The 17,786-nt window shown below is 53.4% G+C and overlaps 7 protein-coding genes across 7 annotated transcripts; 1 reads left to right on the top strand and 6 right to left on the bottom strand.

Moving 5' to 3' along the window:
- Window positions 1-48: 48 nt before the first annotated feature.
- Window positions 49-2,191, bottom strand: DSM5745_00225 (uncharacterized protein; the record flags this gene model as incomplete). The annotated part of the gene is made up of 6 exons (XM_026742241.1): window positions 49-521; window positions 567-755; window positions 825-905; window positions 935-1,632; window positions 1,679-1,942; window positions 2,013-2,191. The coding sequence occupies 6 exons, from the start codon at window positions 2,189-2,191 to the stop codon at window positions 49-51; spliced, it is 1,884 nt and encodes a 627-aa protein (XP_026608086.1).
- A 1,323-nt stretch (window positions 2,192-3,514) lies between these two features.
- DSM5745_00224 (uncharacterized protein) lies at window positions 3,515-4,154 on the bottom strand (the record flags this gene model as incomplete). The annotated part of the gene is made up of 4 exons (XM_026742240.1): window positions 3,515-3,562; window positions 3,624-3,919; window positions 3,969-4,019; window positions 4,082-4,154. 4 exons carry the CDS (start codon window positions 4,152-4,154, stop codon window positions 3,515-3,517), a joined length of 468 nt encoding a protein of 155 aa, XP_026608085.1.
- A 2,897-nt stretch (window positions 4,155-7,051) lies between these two features.
- On the top strand, window positions 7,052-8,867 carry DSM5745_00223 (sugar porter family MFS transporter; the record flags this gene model as incomplete). The annotated part of the gene is made up of 7 exons (XM_026742239.1): window positions 7,052-7,247; window positions 7,291-7,501; window positions 7,553-7,977; window positions 8,023-8,058; window positions 8,108-8,412; window positions 8,485-8,731; window positions 8,791-8,867. The coding sequence occupies 7 exons, from the start codon at window positions 7,052-7,054 to the stop codon at window positions 8,865-8,867; spliced, it is 1,497 nt and encodes a 498-aa protein (XP_026608084.1).
- A 372-nt stretch (window positions 8,868-9,239) lies between these two features.
- On the bottom strand, window positions 9,240-11,030 carry DSM5745_00222 (MFS transporter; the record flags this gene model as incomplete). Its single annotated transcript, XM_026742238.1, has 2 exons — window positions 9,240-10,599; window positions 10,663-11,030. The coding sequence occupies 2 exons, from the start codon at window positions 11,028-11,030 to the stop codon at window positions 9,240-9,242; spliced, it is 1,728 nt and encodes a 575-aa protein (XP_026608083.1).
- A 1,457-nt stretch (window positions 11,031-12,487) lies between these two features.
- On the bottom strand, window positions 12,488-13,569 carry DSM5745_00221 (uncharacterized protein; the record flags this gene model as incomplete). Its single annotated transcript, XM_026742237.1, has 3 exons — window positions 12,488-12,797; window positions 12,879-13,421; window positions 13,517-13,569. The coding sequence occupies 3 exons, from the start codon at window positions 13,567-13,569 to the stop codon at window positions 12,488-12,490; spliced, it is 906 nt and encodes a 301-aa protein (XP_026608082.1).
- Window positions 13,570-13,937: 368 nt separating this feature from the next.
- Window positions 13,938-15,898, bottom strand: DSM5745_00220 (acyl--CoA ligase; the record flags this gene model as incomplete). The annotated part of the gene is made up of 5 exons (XM_026742236.1): window positions 13,938-14,929; window positions 14,975-15,077; window positions 15,140-15,468; window positions 15,525-15,800; window positions 15,865-15,898. The coding sequence occupies 5 exons, from the start codon at window positions 15,896-15,898 to the stop codon at window positions 13,938-13,940; spliced, it is 1,734 nt and encodes a 577-aa protein (XP_026608081.1).
- Window positions 15,899-16,276: 378 nt separating this feature from the next.
- DSM5745_00219 (HNH endonuclease family protein) lies at window positions 16,277-17,104 on the bottom strand (the record flags this gene model as incomplete). Its single annotated transcript, XM_026742235.1, has 4 exons — window positions 16,277-16,389; window positions 16,453-16,591; window positions 16,654-16,822; window positions 16,917-17,104. The coding sequence occupies 4 exons, from the start codon at window positions 17,102-17,104 to the stop codon at window positions 16,277-16,279; spliced, it is 609 nt and encodes a 202-aa protein (XP_026608080.1).
- Window positions 17,105-17,786: the final 682 nt, after the last annotated feature.

The raw sequence follows: 17,786 nt of genomic DNA, 5'->3' as shown, positions 1-17,786 counted from the left end.
ATTCGCGCATATTTGCATGTGTTATATTTCATTGTGATCAAACTGACGTCAAGTCCGGGACAGGTCCGGAAGGAAGTCAAATATGTCTGTTTGGCCTTCTTCAAACAGGTCGAACGAATCAGCTATCGGGGCAGTCAGGTTCCAGTTTGGGATGTCGAATCCCAAAAGCCGGGGTAGGACCGGCTCTGGTCTTGACTCTGGAGGCAAAGAAGCGGTCAGGTCGGTTTCCCCTTCCACCCGTAGCATTGGTTCTGGCATGCCAGTGGTGAGCTCCGAGCGAGGGGTGCTGTTTACGTCTGGGGTCCTCGACGGCTGAGCAGCGGATTGCCCGTTGTCATTACTACAAAGGTCCTGTTCCGCCAGAAGTGCTCCGGCGTAGTTGACAAATATCTGGACGGTTCTGTGGATGTCTGGGTATGGGGGTTGTTTGAGATAATCTAGGATTTGTCGAGCGCGCTGTAACACCAAGCGCCGGTTGATCAATGTAGGATGCCATCGCGCTACTCTGATGGCGAACGTTGCTATCGCTATTAGCAAACTAGGAGCCAGAGCCTCAATCCACTTACTAATGAACGCAATAGTTAAAGCTGGGTATGTCGGGGCCCACACTAACTGACATCGGTATGCGGACTCCGTCACCAGTAGCGTCAATTGACTCTCGATCACCTCCACCAATGACTTCCAGAGCCCGAGTACGGCACCAGAGTCAACAGCTTGAGCACTTTCGGGTGCCTGTTGCAATTTCTGTATTCTGGCTATGGCCGCACAGTATGTAAATACCTGGGTGCGTCAATATGGCGTGCGAGAAGGGGAATGATGCCTACCTTGGCATAGTTCAGCATTAGCTTCAGAGATGACCGCTGGAACGCACCGGGATGAAACGCATTTTCTAGTACAATAAGCGGCTATCGAGGAGCTAGGGGTGTTGTCTTACGATGGTGCAGCTCGTCCCATTCCTCCCACCATTGCTGCAGCTTCCGCATGATTGCTGGTAGTTCGGTGGATATGATCGTAGAAGCTGCCGAGTTCTCTATTACTTGTCGTCCTCTAGTTCGTATCTGGTGATACTCGATAATGGAGACGGTGCGCATATCACAGTGAAGCGACAGGGGATAGTCTAGGAATCTCCGCAGCTTCGAGATATCGACATCGCCCAGCCGCGACTTTCGTCCCGTTCCACTCGCGACGTCCAATTCCAATGTAGACGAGATAAGCCATGTACGTGTCTGCCATACAAGCTGTCGATCCTCCATTTTCGCCGACAGGTAGCTTCTCGGCGGTGCGCTTTGCGCCAACAGAGTGTCAACGGACTTTTCGAGACCTAGATCAAGGGCTGTGCGCAGAATGAGTGCCGTGGAAAACCATGTCTTTTCCGAGTACGCTGCAAGCAGAATCATCCCCTGGACAGTCTCCAATTTGGTCGGTTTGGCGAAGAAAGAATCTTCCGCTAGTCGCTGGGCTTCATCTTGTAGCACACGCTGCAAATGGGTATTGCTGCGGAAGTCTGAAGCTGCGCGGCTCGCCAGGTAAACAATCACCGTAAAGCAGAAGAGCGATCGCGAGCGGACGGAGTCGAAAGTATCTCGGACAGGGTCGAAGAGGGGTATGAAGTTCTTGCTGCAGTTCATGAACCTAGCATTGTCAGTATGCTGCTACTCCGTCGTCTTGGTCTTATTACCTTTCGTAGATACATCTCGCGTCCTCCTCACTGATAATGCCCCGCGAGATGATGTCGCCCTTCGGATCGGACACGTCCGAATCGCCCAGGAAAATCGGCGAGCTCTCCCTCATATTCACGGACATGGAATGCATAACCGACTGCGGCGCGATCATGTCTTGCGGGCTAAATTGCTGCAGCTCGAGGTTCTCAATGTGGTTGCTCGACACCGAAATGTTGCTTCTTGGGCTGACAGCCAGGCCGGTTCCGAAGTTATTCCTCTGACTATACAGAGTCAGTCTTCATATAAGGCTGCATGGCCTTGAATGATCCAAGGTTCAGTGTGGGAGCATACCGAGCCGCATTGCCCGCATGCCTCCTCTCCGCCGGGCGTGGCCTGCTGATTGTATCGAGGACACACTCGTGCTCATACCCGCCAGCGCGACATCGAGAGCAAGGCATGCGGGTGCGGGCGTCGCATCGCACTTTTTGCTGCCTGCATCTCCTGCAGCTCTTGAATAACTTTCCGGACATTTTGATCTGGACTGCCAGTCCCTTGCAGATGGCAGCTCGTGGCTCGGGGAATAAAGAATGTCGGGGCCGAGTTCACCGCCTGCCCCGCCTCAAAAGCCCCGTCTGGGAGTATTCTGTCCGGGTATCCACGTCCATGGGCCGCCAACGTACGAGGTGGCTAATAGGACAGGCGCGAGTGACTCGGCTTTTCGTGCACCAACACATAGGAATGTTGAAGCAGCTTTCTGTCCCCGGCTGGGCCCCGCGATTGCCAGTATAACGCCATGGTCGTGGATTACTGTCCAAGATTGTGCTTGATCTCGGAGTATCAAAGCTGCCGCATCATTGAAGATTTTGTGGTGTTGCGGAGTAGCTATGCTCTGAGTCCCGTTACTCGACAGATATATATTGCCACTCGTAGTCTCACGCATAGGTCAACATCGTTGAAGCCCCCAACTACCGAACCCCCCTAATATATATTTCTCGATCAGTCCTCTCCATTTCTTTTAACCACCTCAACATTCTGCATAATCAACCCGCTGGCTCTCAGATATATGGCCTATAGTCGAAAGCCATCAGTGGGCTTGCTTCCAACTATTTAACTCCACTCGCCACCGAGTCAGGTAGATTTGAAAAGGCCCAAGGGGAACCTGCAAAATAGCCGGGGCCGCCCCTGATATATTAACAGTAACTAGCAACTGGTTAACCGTAGTAAATAAGAGGCCTCTGCACGCTGGGAGTTGCATTTCAAATTATAATCTGGGGTAGGTCGAAGACCTGTCGGGAGTCGCCCTAGTTTACCTAGTGGCCTGGGTAGATGGAAAATAAAATGCCGTTCTATTATATCATAAGAAGAGGGGGCTCGAAGCTCGCGGCCTATTGTTATAGCTAGCGAGTCTGACCTTGGCCTATATACTACAAGTCTACCTGCGCAAACGTCCTAGGTACCTTTAGGACGACTCAGCAGGATGGATCAAAAATTCTACTCAATCGCGATCGTAAAGTATCTGCTGGCAATTCATTGGAGTATGCGCTTAATATCGCAGTTTCCGTAGACATATATCGAGTTTTAGGGCTCTTTAACCAGATTTCCTAGATTCTCCTCAGGCAGTCAGGACCATGGTTCAGAAGGGTAGTTCCTCCAGCCGGGCATGAGCCAGACATAAGCTTGTCTCATACTTTTCAGTAGATTAACTTTCCATTAATGTGCCCTCTTGTCATCCTTGTCATGGGCGGATTTGAGAACTGCTGCTATATACACATTGATTGGAAAAAAGCGATGTCTAGGGTCGTACTTTTCTCCTAGTAAAAACGAAAGAAACCTATCGTACCGCAGAGTTGAATTTACTGGACAATGCGGAAGGGGCCGAGAACGTTGAAGAGGGAAGGCATCTGAAGTCCAATTAGCTTCCGCCCGAACACCAAACCCGCCAAGTTAAGAGAAATTACTAACCTGAGGAGCAGTGTTAAGAGAGGTGCTCAGACGAAGATACCAAACGGTGTCGTCGTCAACTTCGGGCAGGTCGGTAGGAAGCGAGAAGGCCACGCTGCTAGCGTTGCTGGGAATGTCATTCTGACGGATCCTGACCTCGGCATCCGAGTTGACGCCGTTCATAACGCTGACAGGGTTGTTGTAGAGCCACAGGCTGTAGTTGGACGCGGGGTAGGCGTCCAAGTAGGAGTCGCAGCGGCCGCTGTTGCGGTCGAACTTGATCTCAACAGTGGTGCCAGCGGCAATTGTGCTGTTTTCTGGTTTGGCTGTCAGAGTGAGGCCGAGAGAAAAAGACGGAGCACAAACCGGTAGGTCCCGAGTAGGCGTTGATGCAGGAGTAATCGCGCTTGCCCCAGGCTGTTTGAGAATCGCGTATTAGTTTCGTTTTCGATCAGTCAATATGGCCACGGTCGACTTACGTTGGTACTTGTCGAAAAGAGCAGAGGCGCTGGTGGCAAGGAGGCCAGTGACGACGGCAGCGGTGAACTTCATGTTGCTGGATGGATAATCGAAGGCGATCGAGTTGGTGCTGGATGGTAGATGATGGTAAACAAACGGCATGGAATCTTGAGCTATTTATACTTGAGGACCAGGGGTCCGGCATATTTCCAGGGATCAGCTGAGATCGTCGCTTCCTTCAACACTGATTGGCCTGGTTTTAGATCGTCTTCCATTTTTGGAACGATTCTGCAGTGCAACCCGGAGTAGCTAGCCAAGCTGTAGGGTGGCATAGGGAACCTTGCTGTATCATTGCACGAAAGAGCATTAACAGCCGATACTCCGTACGCGAGAGCTGAGGAACAGGCGCTGAAACCCGGCGACTTGTAGTCAACCCCAATGCCAACAACCTCAACAGCAGAGACGCCGGGTCTTCCACACCGCAAATCAGTGGAAAAACATCTGAGACCTCTGACGGAGGCCAAGCCAGTCACGAGGTCCACAGTCACCGGCCCATTTCTGTACCCACAGCTTTCCAAGCGAGTTTCGAGTTGATTGCACAGCCTGATGAATCTTGTGGCCCTTGGGGACGTCAACTGCTCGATGAACCATGTCCAAATCTGATTACGTTGGTATGATGTAGAACAATGTATTTGTTTAGCCACAGGGCAAATGGTAGAGCAGCCGTAGCCTGTTCAACTCTGGGGCTTGCGCTGATCGCTGGAGACGGTTCGGCATCCCCGGACACGATGTGGAGGCTTCGGTTGGTTTGCGGTTGGAACGTTCTCGACGTTGTCCCTGCCCCAGAAAAGGGGTCTGCTAGTATATAGTATTCCAAGACATAATATCGGCTTCGATATTTGCGGGGTTCGAGACGCCTGGCTGTTCGAGCATAATAGGGGCGCGATCGCTAGAACAAAATATGTCAGACCAGAATCAGACAAGAGTTTGGAACTCAAAGAAAACAAAAACAGTGGTATGCGACGTAAGCATGTCACTCGAAAAGTCGCTGCTCACCTGTATGTAGTTCTTGCGGGCGCGGTTCAGCCGAAGACAAATCATGGGCCATATTATTTTCCATAAGCAGAAGCAAGGGCCCTAGATCTTTCAATACTAGCAAAGATTGATCCTGCCTCGTCTTGTCCTCTCAGGAGTGGAATCGTAGCTGTTTGTGATCCTTGAGGATGGTGAACGATCATCACTCTGTTGTGGAGGAAAGGACGCATTGACGGCCTCAGGCCAAAGAATGCAGAGCCATTTACCTTCTCGTCTCGACTTCGCGCGCAACACCACCCTCAAGCATCTTTCAATCTTCTTACTCACTCCATTTTGAGGATCGGCGATTGAAATACCTGAGAGAATCGGCGCCCCAGACGTCTCGATCAAAACCACGAGATTTCCACACAGATTGCGGTCGCTCTGCTGCGCCTTTACTCCTTCCCGTCCGCAACTCTTCGCTCCAGGTCCAGTTCTCACGCAATTGGGAAATACACCAGATTGCGGTGGCATTGCGGCGGGACTGCGAGACACATCGCCAACGAAGATGGGTGGATGCTGCAAGACGAGAGAGTCTCCGTGTAAGGAAAGCTTGGTCTTGAGAGATGAAATTCGAACACAAGGCTGACTGGGGGAGTTGGAGCTAGGTCCAACGTTTGACCAAGCCCCAAATACAAACCATGGAAGACGCAACCACCGAGCCTGGTTCATCAATTGATGTCGACCACGTGCCTGATCCCTCGATTGGCCTGTCTTACGTTTTCCGAGAGTCAAACACACTCGCGTGCTTCTGACCAGCCGTGTCGCATCATTCTCGCTGAAATCACGAAATATCTGACGATGGACACGGCCCGATGGAATACGACAGTTGTGTGCACAAAGACCTGCAGTGCGTGGACATGCGGTCAGAATATCCATTTCCCGCAATACGCGTGGAGGATTATTCTGATTTGGTGGTGTCAACAAGACGTTGGATCACGCCTTCGGGATCGAATAACTAAGAGACGATCTGAGGCCAGACTCGAACTTGAAAGCATGCGGGATATAAGCTCTTTTGATCCAGCCACCGGTATTACCATTGATGCTTAATGGCACATGCCCAGTCGGCAAGCCCACCGCCGCAATCAAGTGTTACGAGGATGCGGCTACGTTCTCGTCCATAACCTACGGTGCAGCTCGCTTGGATCTCAAGCTGGAAGATCCTAGTTACCGGTAGCCACCTTTACATTTTCCCAGTCTCCCTTTCGCGACCGCGGTCAAGCCAGCGCAGCATATGACCGCAAGGAAAAGCCTGCATATCGCGCCATCGCTTCCTGACCCTTCTCATGAACCCTGTCGCTTATAGAAGCCATGTTAAGCCTGGCCAAGACCGTGATCGAGCGCCAACACTCGTATGGAGTTTGAGAGACGCGTAAGTCCGCTATTTTGTGCACCCCCCTTGCAAGAGGCGAAGGTTGACTTGTGGACGTTAACAAGATTGGCTTGCAAGCGCCCGAGTTAAGAATTCCGATGGACACCACTTCGTTCAAGTGGCTTGCGCTACGGTAAATGACACCTCGCGATCCATCTCCCCGCTAAGAAGCCAGGACGCCTTTTGATTGATCTACCTTTCGGACCCATAACCCACCTGACTTACCCCGGACTTGATAAAAATGGTGTTATGCTTAGCTTCGATGATGTTATTTCCTGGTCTTCGAATCACAAAAGTTGTCCTCAAGCTAATCGGCCCTACGGATTTCAGCGTCGGAAAACCGTTGCATAAGACCATGCGACCATGGCCGCCATGCCATATTTCCCGTGCCTTTCGGTAGCTTGGTCGTGTCACAGCTCTGTTGACTTCCCCGCATCAGCCAGAATACAAAGCCTGCGCATAGGCCGATCCCAGTCGCAAATCTTCCCTCATCATCGCGGTATCCGTGCCAGCATTTCAGCCTGATTACTGCTCGACCGTCATCATGGGCAAGCTACTCGGTCGCCTACGGGCGGTGTTCTTGGTGTCGGTTTGCTGCGTCGGATCGTTCTTATTCGCATACGATACCGGAATTATAGGCGGCATTCTTACTTTAGACTCCTTCAAGCAATCATTTCGGTACTCCGAGGCGGAGAGGGCGGATATCGCATCGAATTCAACCAGTTTGTTGCAAGCCGGAGGTGCGTGCTCGTCCTAGCTCTTATAAGCTCCCACTGATACCAGACTTCGACGTAGCCTTCTTCTCGTGTTTCTTCGCCTGGCCGTTTACCAAGAAGTTTGGTCGCCGATGGTCCATCGCGCTCGCATCTGTGATCTTCTGCGTCGGCGGTATAATTCAGGTGGCCCCAACCCACTCCATTGGCGCCTTCTACGCCGCGCGTGTGATTAGTGGTGTCGGGGTTGGGATGGCCACTGTAATGGTGCCCATGTACAGGTACATCTTCATCTGATAATAGGTGGACTGAGCTAACAACCGCCGTCGCAGCGCAGAAATGAGCCCTAAGGAGATCCGAGGCCAGCTGGGCAGTTTGTTCCAGTTCTTCTTCACACTTGGTGTCATGACCTCCTACTGGATTGACTATGCCGTCGAGAAACACGTCGAACCCTCCGATCGCCAATGGCAGATTCCTATCGGGCTGCAACTCGTGCCCGCTGGTATCTTGGGCGTCGGCATGCTATTTCTCAAGGAGAGTGTGCGATGGCTGGCTAGTGTAGGTCGGCACGAGGAGGCTCTACAATCTTTGATTTGGGTGCGCGGAGGAGAAGATACCGAGGAGGTTCGCGCTGAAATGGCGGAGATCCTGGATGGCATCAGCGCCGAAGTTGCTGCAACCGAGGGAGTCACCTGGAAAGAGCTGAATCTCCCAGCCAACAGGTACAGGATTTTCGTCGCAATTACTATACAGATTTGTACGTCCACGATAAGCAGATATTGACCCATGCTAACGTTTCCAGGCGCTCAATGCACTGGAAATACCTCACTAGCATACTGTATGGTCACTCATACTCGAACCATGCTGAATAACAACAAAACTGACAGCGATAGACGCCCCTCAAATCTTCGGTGCCGTCGGGACCAGCGAGAACGATACGCTCTTGATTACCGGCTTCTTCGGCGTTGTGAAAGTCGTCGCATGCGGAATCTTCGTTCTTTTCCTCGTCGAACGGATTGGCCGCAAATGGTCCCTAGCAATCGGCGCTTTCATGATGGGGGCGCTGATGCTCATAGTCGCCATTCTTGCTAAGGTCTTCACGCCAGATCCCAACGCCACCGGTATCTCTTCGCCTACCGCTGCGTCCATCGCAATGATTTACCTGGAGGCCGCTTCGTATAACATGTCTTGGGTATGGAGACCAACGGGAAGATTAGAGCACTCAGGGTGCTACATTTGCACAGCACGCTAATAACTTGATTAGGGCCCCGTACCATGGCTCTACATGAGCGAGATCTTCCCAACACGCATTCGCGAAATCGGCATCGCCATCGGAACTGCAACGCAGTGGCTGTTCAACTTTGTCTTCTCGCAGGCAACGCCGCATGCGGTGAGCAACATGGGCTGGCGGACGTTCTTGATGTTTTGCATCTTCAACTGGGCGATCGTTGTTTACGTGTTTGTGTTTATCAAAGAGACAACTGGTAAGTCGTTGGAGGAGATGGAAGATGGTATGTACACTCACTTCTAGGTTTGATGCTTAGTGTGGCAGTGCGCTAACAGGTCGCAGTGTTTAATTCGAATATCATTCGGTTCAGGAAGGATGAGGAACGGGCTGGAGAGAGAGTTTCTGCGCGTGCACAGTGAGACCGCGCTTTCCCAGCGGTAGCATGAGTTGGGTATTGGAAGGGGATGAAGGTGCCTGGTCAGCATAGTGGATTAATCAACATCGCTTCAGACTGTGATACGTTCACCTCATACTTCATCTTCTCTATCACCTATCATCCTATAGAGCTAATGATACAGTAGTGGCCTCTTAGCATCGTGGGCGGGAAACCATAAGAACGTGGAATGGCCATGTCCTTGGCTTTCGGCTATTGTGCCCTACGCATGACCGAAACAGTGAGTGTATCTTACGCGAACAGTGGACGGTAACACATATTGTGGTTCATAATTCGTGGGTATCTTGGTTTATATACATGTCCATATCATCGGGAAATCTATTGAACGAGTTTTCCTTCATACATCTCCCTTCTTATGAGGATTATACACAGAAGCGCAAGCCAGCTTGCTCCTCTGCCTCAACCACGGCCCATACATGCGGAACAACACCGGGATTGGAATCATTGCAGCAGCGATACACCCCAGCAGGGTACCAGCCCACTGGACGCCGAGGTTCGTCATCATCTGCCGCGAGAAGAGCGGGAATGCACAGCCGACCGCTGAACGGAGAATCGTGTTGGCGGCAATGGTCGAAGCAGCCAAGGTAGGATAGCAGTCAACGATATAGTTGAAGCACTGCAGGAAGATGCAGAAGATGCCGAGTCCAGTGAGGACGCCCGACGCAACAGGCGCCATCCAGTGGATATCATCTCTGTACCCGCACCATCCGAACCAAAACAGACCGGCCGTGAACGCGACGGATCCGACGATGGCCGGGGTCAGGCGCCATTCCGGCACGGGTTGGCCGTGGTTTGCGTCGAGTTTGCGCTTGTATGAGCCTTGAAGCATAAGCACATATGCTCCCCCGACGAGCTCGCCAATGATCAGCCCGACGAAAGCCAGTCCGCCGACACCAAGGTTCATCCCGTACACCTGCTGGAAGACAACCGGGTACGCGCCTAGAAGGGCATACATGAGCCCATACACGAAAGAGATGTACAGCGACACCAAAAGCAGAATCGGCTCAGTGACGAGCATCCTCAACGGACGCAAGAAGTTGTTCCGTACCAACTGCCCAAATTCCACCTCCACCTCATCCTGCTTCGCGTGGATCCCCCAGTTATGCGTCTGCCTCCGCAGAACCGCGGCCTTGTGCACCAGAATCACAGGCGCATACGTCTCATCCATGAAGCAAAACGCAAGCACGGACCCGAGGAAGACCATGATCGCCGAGATGTACAGGATCCACCGCCAACCCAGCGTCATGGCAATGAAGCCGCCGACAAACGGCGCAGCGAAGGGTCCGACGAACACCGCCATGCAAAAGACGGACATGACAATTCCGCGCTGGGCAGTTGAGAATAGGTCTGCGAAGACGGCCGGCACAACGGACACGGGGCTCGCCGCGAACAAGCCCGCGAAGAACCGCGTTATCATGATCGTCTGGATATCTTTTCCTGCTCCGCAAGCGACAGTGAAAATTCCGCACCCAAAGATGCCGAGACAGATCGGCAGCCGTCGGCCGATGACTTCGGACATGGGCGCCCAGGCGATCGGGCCGGCGGCAAAGCCAAGGACGTAGAGCGTTACGCCCAGCGACCCGACTTCAGACCCGATGTTGAATTCTTTCGTCACGGCCGATATACCGGCGGAGAAAACGGCGCTCGTGAATGATGTCGCGAATGTACTGTATGAGAGGATGCAGACGAGGAATATTCTACGCAGCCGATACTGTTAGCCAACCCAACTAGCTCGTGCCCCAGAACTGGTACCGTCTTACCTCCTCATCAACGTCCAGTTATACGGATGCATCGGATCATCGGCTCCATCAAACTCGACCACGAAGCCCTCGGGGTCCGGAATAAGAGGCGGATATTCCTTGCCCGCGCCCATTGGCAGCCACGTTTCTCGCGGCTGGGGGCCTCGCGTTGACCCGACGGTGGTCTTTTGCTGGAGACGGTGTGTTTCGATGCGCGAGAGCTCGAGGGAATCGGGTTGATCGAGGGTCTTGGTATCGGACTCGGTGTCCGTGCTCGTGCGGGAGGATTGTGGGTGAGTGTGGACGTCAGTCTGCGTAACGGGAAACTCCTTGTCGATATCCGTGTGCATGACACGGCTACCGTCAAGGGTCTGATTGAGGCGATCCATAGCCGCGTCCGTCCTCTCGCAAGACTGAGCTACGGCGAGCTGATTTGGTGCTGGAATGACTGTCTCTTTTCTCTACGAGAAAACAACGGCACCAGCCCGCCTATATACCCCAACCCTCACCATCCAGACCCATCTGCAAATTTTCTCCCCCGTCCTCACTCCTCTAGTCTCGGCCTCCCGAGACCCATCCATCATGCTATGCTCTCATCGGGTTCGGCACGGAGAGCCCACAGGCAGGACGCGGAGACAGGTTTCATACATCAAAATCAACACGCGGGATCCATACTTTTCCGCACGGGCACGTTGACATCAGGCCCTAATCTCGGAGACAGCGCGCAAGCCACAAACGCTTCCGGACATGGACCAATCAGACCATGAGAGTGGTTGGCATGCTCGGTTCGGCGCGGAGATGGGGCTGGTGAGTGCGGAAGCGACCTCGGCATTGTGGCGCTCGCCGCGGGAAGCCGCGGATATCCGGTCTCGGCTATTCGCGCTCTTCTTCAGTGCTCCAGTTTTATACTCCAGTTTTTTCTTATCATCGTCAACGTCAGGCTGCAAATGCAAGCTCCCTGGATACCTGGGCTTGATGTCTGCTTTTCCTTGACACATTCCATCGCATCGCGTCGCATCATGGCCACTGCGCTCGGGTTAGGTCAGCTCTCAAGACGGTCCTGACTTCGACCCATGAGCCATCACGATCAGGCCATGTCCTCACTGCAAGGCTGGTGTTCTTGGGAATCGGGACCAGCTCCATTCCCAAGCTTCATTGCCTGATGGGTGGGTCTGATATAGACTTCCAGGCTCCAGCTCCAGCTCTGAGACTCTGAGTCTGAGCTAGGATCAAGACTCAACCGTAGACCCGCGGCGGAAGCGAAGCGAAGCGGTGATGGGATATCAGTGGGGCTCAGGACCTATAATGATATCAGCTGGTTCGCGGACAGGGTAGACTACGTGATGAGTTAGGGCTGAGCATCGGTCAGCAATATGTACTCAAGGAGTATGCTAGGAGGACTGAGCGTATAATGCATACGTCTAGCGAGTCTATCATGAGGCAATGGATTCGCCATCTCTAAAGTACAAGCATACCTCCTCATCGGCTGCCTGGGACCCGGTAGGAATTGTGGCTGGCTTGGCTGTACTAGTTGAGCCCTAACTCTTCCCATTGTGCTTGAGGCAGCGCAGCCTGTGACTCTTGCTGTACACCAACCCTCCAGCCAGTCCATCGAGATTAAAGACGGACTTCAAGCGAAGTTACTCTTGACCACGGTAAATGGTATAGCAAGTAGATTAAGAATCTGGGAATCGGAGCGTTTCAATCCAAAAGGCTCATTGCACTCAAGTGAAGTAAGTGGACAACCGGGATGAGCCGTAGACGATAAGAAAACTCTCGAAATCACTTGAACATGATCAAAATACCAAAACCAGGCTACCAAAGTCATCCATGCTTTGTCCCACTCCTAAAGAGACCCCTTCTTCGCCTTCCGTACCCATCCCCATCCCAAAGCATCACCCGTCTTGAGCCTCGACTTGATCTGCGCTTTCAGCTTGGACTCCAACTCCGGCATCCTCGCGCGCAGAAATAACGCAACCTCTCCCATGCGGTTCTTTACTTCCGACAAGGCCAACTCGGCCCCTACCCTCCAATTCCACACACCATTCTGCCTCTCAATCACGGGATCCACAACCGGCGGACACGAGCAATTCAGCTTAACCGCGTTGATCGAGTATATGCTCAGCGAGAACGGTCCTTCCTGGCTGGGATGGGAACTGTACAGCATATCATCAGCACACCTCACTCCATGCAAAAGCCATTAAATGAGACGAAGATAGAGAGGAGGATGAACGAACTTGAAAATCGCAACCCGAAATCTCCCCACCTTCCTCGCATCCAACAACCGCGGACTATTCCGCATAATCGCGCTCGTGCGCTGGCGCCGCGGCACCAGATCCCCAAGCCTCAATATCCGCCTCGTCGGCGTCATAAGGCCCTTCTCATTCACGCAGCGGAACTGGCCCTCCCACGAGAGGAACTGCCGCTCGTCTTCTAGTGCGATCGTATACACCTTCCCGTCGGATTTCCCCAGGACGACCTCGATTGCGTCGTAGGCGGTTAGATCCACTGTTTTGAACTCGAGATTGTCCCGCGAGGACTCCATGCATGCGGAATTGACGGTGCCCTTGGGACTGGTGTCCGTGCCTGGCGGGGCGCGGTCGAGCCAGCCGTGGAACTCGGTTGTTTCGGCGTAGGAGTGGTGCTCGATGGAGGCGTAGGAGAGGTTACGGGCGTGGCTGGAGCCGCGGGGGAGGCCGTTGGTGTGGTTGTGGTTGTTGTTCTGCCCGCGGCTGCTTTGAGGAGGATCGGTGCGGGTGCGCCAGGCGCCGGGCCAGGGCCTGTTTGATGATCTTGTGAGAACGAAGCTCGCTGAGAAGGGAAGCTCGTTGAGAAGAGCTGGATTGGGGAAGACAAGAAGGAAAGGGACGCTTACTCGCCGCCGCGGAAGAGCACTTTGCGGGCTGTGATGTGCTTGAGGCACTCCATTATCGCGAATGGTTGGCGATGTAGATATCCCTAGTTATGGTGAGTGATGATCTCATGAGAAGGGAGTGAGGTAGTTGAGAACTGCGTCGAGTCATCGGAAGATAAGTCCTTGCATGGCCCAACGTTTTCATCCTCCGACCTGGAATCATTACCGTCCAATGGATGGCTGTGTCGCTTATATCGAGCGACGGCGGTTGATGAGACGGATAAAATGCTATTTGACATGGATATACCCCGGTTGGCGCATGCAATGCAGGAGAAAGCTGGGAATCTTTGCTGGAGTTCGATGGTGGACAAGGTCAAGCTCAGGTGTTAGTTTGTGCGATCTTCATACCTTCCCTGTAAGTGTATATCAAGTCTCGAGATATTTACAGCCTTGCTTTCACCTTCTCGTCCCTCACAATCAGCCTCTTCCCGTTGTCAGTCTTGCTCTTATCCTTCTCGCGATCACGCAGCATCCTCCTTAGAATCTTCCCACTCGCGCTCTTGGGCACCTCATCCAGAAACTCGACCTCGACAATCCACTTGTGCCGCACCTTCTTCGCCTTGACATACTCGATGAGCTCTTTGCCAACAGCCTGCACGCCCTCCTCGCTCGCTAACCTCCCCTTAACAGCCTCCTTCAACACGACGTACGCCTTCGGCTTCTCACCCGCATACTCATCCGCCACAGAAGTAACGCCCACGTCGTCGACGGCCGGATGCCCCAGCAGCAGATCCTCAATCTCCGCCGGCGACACCGCAATGCCCTTGACTTTAATCATCTCCTTGATCCGGTCGGTGATAACAATGAACCCCTCGCGGTCCATGTACCCCACGTCCCCGGTATGCAGCCATCCCGCCTCATCAAACGTCTCCTTGGTGGCCTTCTCATTATTCAGATACCCCATGACAACCTGCGGTCCACGCGCGAGAATCTCACCCTCCTCCTCATACCCGACTTCCCTCCCCGTCTCGGTATCGATAATCTTCACCTCCGTATTCGCAACAATCATGCCCCCACGTTGCGCAAACTCGTACGACTGCCTTTCCGGCGGGTGCGCAGTAATGCAGCTACATGACTCGGTCATGCCATAGCCCTGCTTGAAGCCTGTCCACGGGAACCGAGCCTGTAACTTCTGCAGGATCTCACCGGAGATCGGGGCCGCGCCGGACGAAAAGCGCTTGACGTGCGAAAGGTCATAGGTCGATACGATTGGGTCTTGGAGCAGGCGGATTATTATCGGGGGCACGGAGAGGATCTCTTCGATGCGGTACTCGACGATCGTGTCGAGCATCGATTTCATGGTGAAGGAGGGGAGCATGTACACTGTGCTGTTGCGGATGATGGGGAGGTGCATTTGGTGGACGAGGCCGGTGACTGTTCTCGTTAGTGCTGACACTCAAAGAGTGGTGGGAAGCGTACTGTGGAAAAGAGGTAAGACGGCGAGCGACTTGTCCGTCTCCTTCTGAGTGAGCTGGATGATTTGCATGCATTGCGCGATGACATTGTGATGTGCGATCATGACCTGCGACCATCAGTAAAATCCCGCCATCCCAATGCCGGCGAAAAGTATGTAGATGCACTCACAGCCTTCGGCAACCCCGTCGTCCCCGAGCTAAAGCTCAAAAACCCACAGACATCACGATTCGTCTTCCCCTCCGGAATGCCATACGGCACAACCTGACCCCGTCCATACCTCTTCCCCCGTTCCACAAGCGTCCGCACAGAAACATACCCCTCCTTACTCCCCTCCAGCAAAAAGACCCTCTCGCTCGGAATCCCCGCATTCCTCGCCGCCGGAACCGCAACATCCATGCTCGACGGCACCGTCATAAGGAACTTCGCGTTCGCCGTCTTAAGCGCATAGCTCATCTCCTCGACATTGTACGCTGGAGACGCGCCGGATATCACACCCCCTGGACACCAGTCAGTCCCGATTTCCACATTAAACCAAGCCTAGGTCAGCACGCACCAGCCCTCACAACAGCCAGCATGGCAACAGGATACCAAATCGTGTTCGGACTAAACAGGGCGACGGTATCGCCGGGGCCAAGACCATATTCCTTGACGAGGGCCGTGGAAACGAAAGTCGTGAGGTGCGCGAGGGCATCGTAGCGAATTGATTCCTTTGTTAGGGCGTTGACGAAGGAGCCGAGGTTGCGTTCGTTCTCTGGTTTGCCTTTCTGCTGCGTTAAAGGGGAGTACTTGGAGTCAAAGAGCCAGGGCCAGATTGGGAGGTCGGTCGGGACTGGATGCAGATGTGTCAGTGGTTCTGTGTATGGGGGATGGGGTTGGATTGAGAATGAGCGTACTGTCGATGTGTGGTCTGGTGGATTTGAAGATCATCGTGGTAGTTCTGTCGATTGTTTTGGTAAGATGATGGCAAGATCTTTGTTGTGTTGACTTGACAGTGACAGGCACCTTAAGATGGTGGGCAATGCGGGGGAAGCAAGGGTCCTGGCCGAGGTTGAGACCCCGCACCACATCGGTTACTCCTACTCTGTACCTCCTGGAGGATATATAAGGACTAAGAGGTGGAGATTGACCAAAGGCAGAAACTAAGAACACTCAATGTTCTTTCGAGCTTAATTCCCAGGCCTATTCCCACCGTATTCATACTCTTCACACGAAGCGGCTTAAAAAGCCATCTAGAGAGGGAATCTTTCATCTGCAGAGCAAATCAATTCCGCTGACTTGTTCCATTGCCGCATCTAAGTATTTCTCCTAGCAAGTGGCAAGCAAGTCCTCCAAGGCACTCTTCTCCGCCGAGGTCACGGACAGTCCATACGTGTACTTGACGGTCGTCCACATCTTGCCGTACGTGCAGTAGTAGGATGCTGCACGAATGCGTTAGCATATTTTGCGACAGTAGAACAGGAATAAAATGAATGGAGACATACATAGAGGAGGCAACCACTCCTCAGGCCCAGAGTCACTCTTTGCCTGGTTGACGTTATCCGTCACAGCCAGCAGCTGCGGGATAGTCAAGTCGTTGGCGAATGCCTCGCGCTCGTCGGTCGTCCATTCACTTGCACCAGACTGCCACGCATATCGTTAGCAAATCTCAAACTCCAAGGTTAACAATTAGAGTGGGCACATACATTCCACGCATTCGACAGCGGCACAACGTGGTCGATATCGACGTCACTCTTGTCTGTCCATGTCGCGCCATCGTAAGGCGAGTACCAGCTGCCAGTGACGGAGCAGCCCGAGCCCGTCACGATGTTCGTGCCGTCGCGGATGAGGACGCGCTCGCGGGTGTTGCATGAGCTAGTAGAAGCTGTCAGTGGCGATCTTTATATCTACACCAAGTGCAGCCAGCCCTAATAGTGGGAAAGTAGGTGCAGAAGCTAGATTGACGTACTTTCCCTGACTGATCCAGTGAGGGAACAGATCCCGATCGTAGTCTGCGCTTGCGCCGGCAGCTCGGACGGTCAAGGCCGCAAGTTGAGTCTCTGCAACCGAGGTCGACGGGATGCCAGGGGGTGTGGCACCCACTTGTGCAACCTGCAGGGCGGCGGCGGCAAGGAGGGCGGGGAGAATGCGAGGCATGGCGCTGGGCTTGAGGCTTGGAGCTGTACTGGGGAGTCAAACTGCAGGCAAGACGGGAGCCTTATATGCTGCAAGTAATAACCCGAAGAGGACGGACAGCGATAGCGACATCGGAGGACGCCGCTCGCTGTGCATAAACCAGGGCGCGTGAGGGGCTATCGTGATACACTATCATGGTGGTTTGGTTGCACGCGGATCAGAGACAGCGCTGATTCGTTGACGGGGACGGATCGTCGGGGGTTGCAGAAGAGAAGTTACATCGGCGCGTCTTGGTACAGGAACCACGCAGCGAACATGTGCTTGGCAGCGGTTCTTCAGCCTTATCGTGGCCTCTGCTCGTCGCATTTTGATGAATTCGACCCGTTTTATATTGAGCGGGCCAGGGTCCAACCGCGAATCGTTGTTCAAGCAGCCTGCAACGTGATAAACTGATAAGAGGAGGGCACGGAGACCTGCCTGCACAGTCTGTACCACGGCCCCTTCAGTGCTCAGCACGTCCAGCGCTTAGGTGGGACTTTGTCTTTGACCTCTCCTTCCAACCTCGGCACCGCGATCTCCTCACCATATTTCGGGCATGTCTCAATATTTTTGGTCAAGATCGCCTTTGTAGACTCTCCTCCGACCAGCGACCATCACCCCAGGCGCACCAAGAGGACCCGCGTTGCCGCATCAAAGCGCTCCT

This window comes from Aspergillus mulundensis, assembly GCF_003369625.1.
Source record: "Aspergillus mulundensis strain DSM 5745 chromosome Unknown scaffold_0, whole genome shotgun sequence".
NCBI lineage: Eukaryota > Fungi > Ascomycota > Eurotiomycetes > Eurotiales > Aspergillaceae > Aspergillus > Aspergillus mulundensis.
This window is presented reverse-complemented; position numbering and strand designations above follow the sequence as displayed.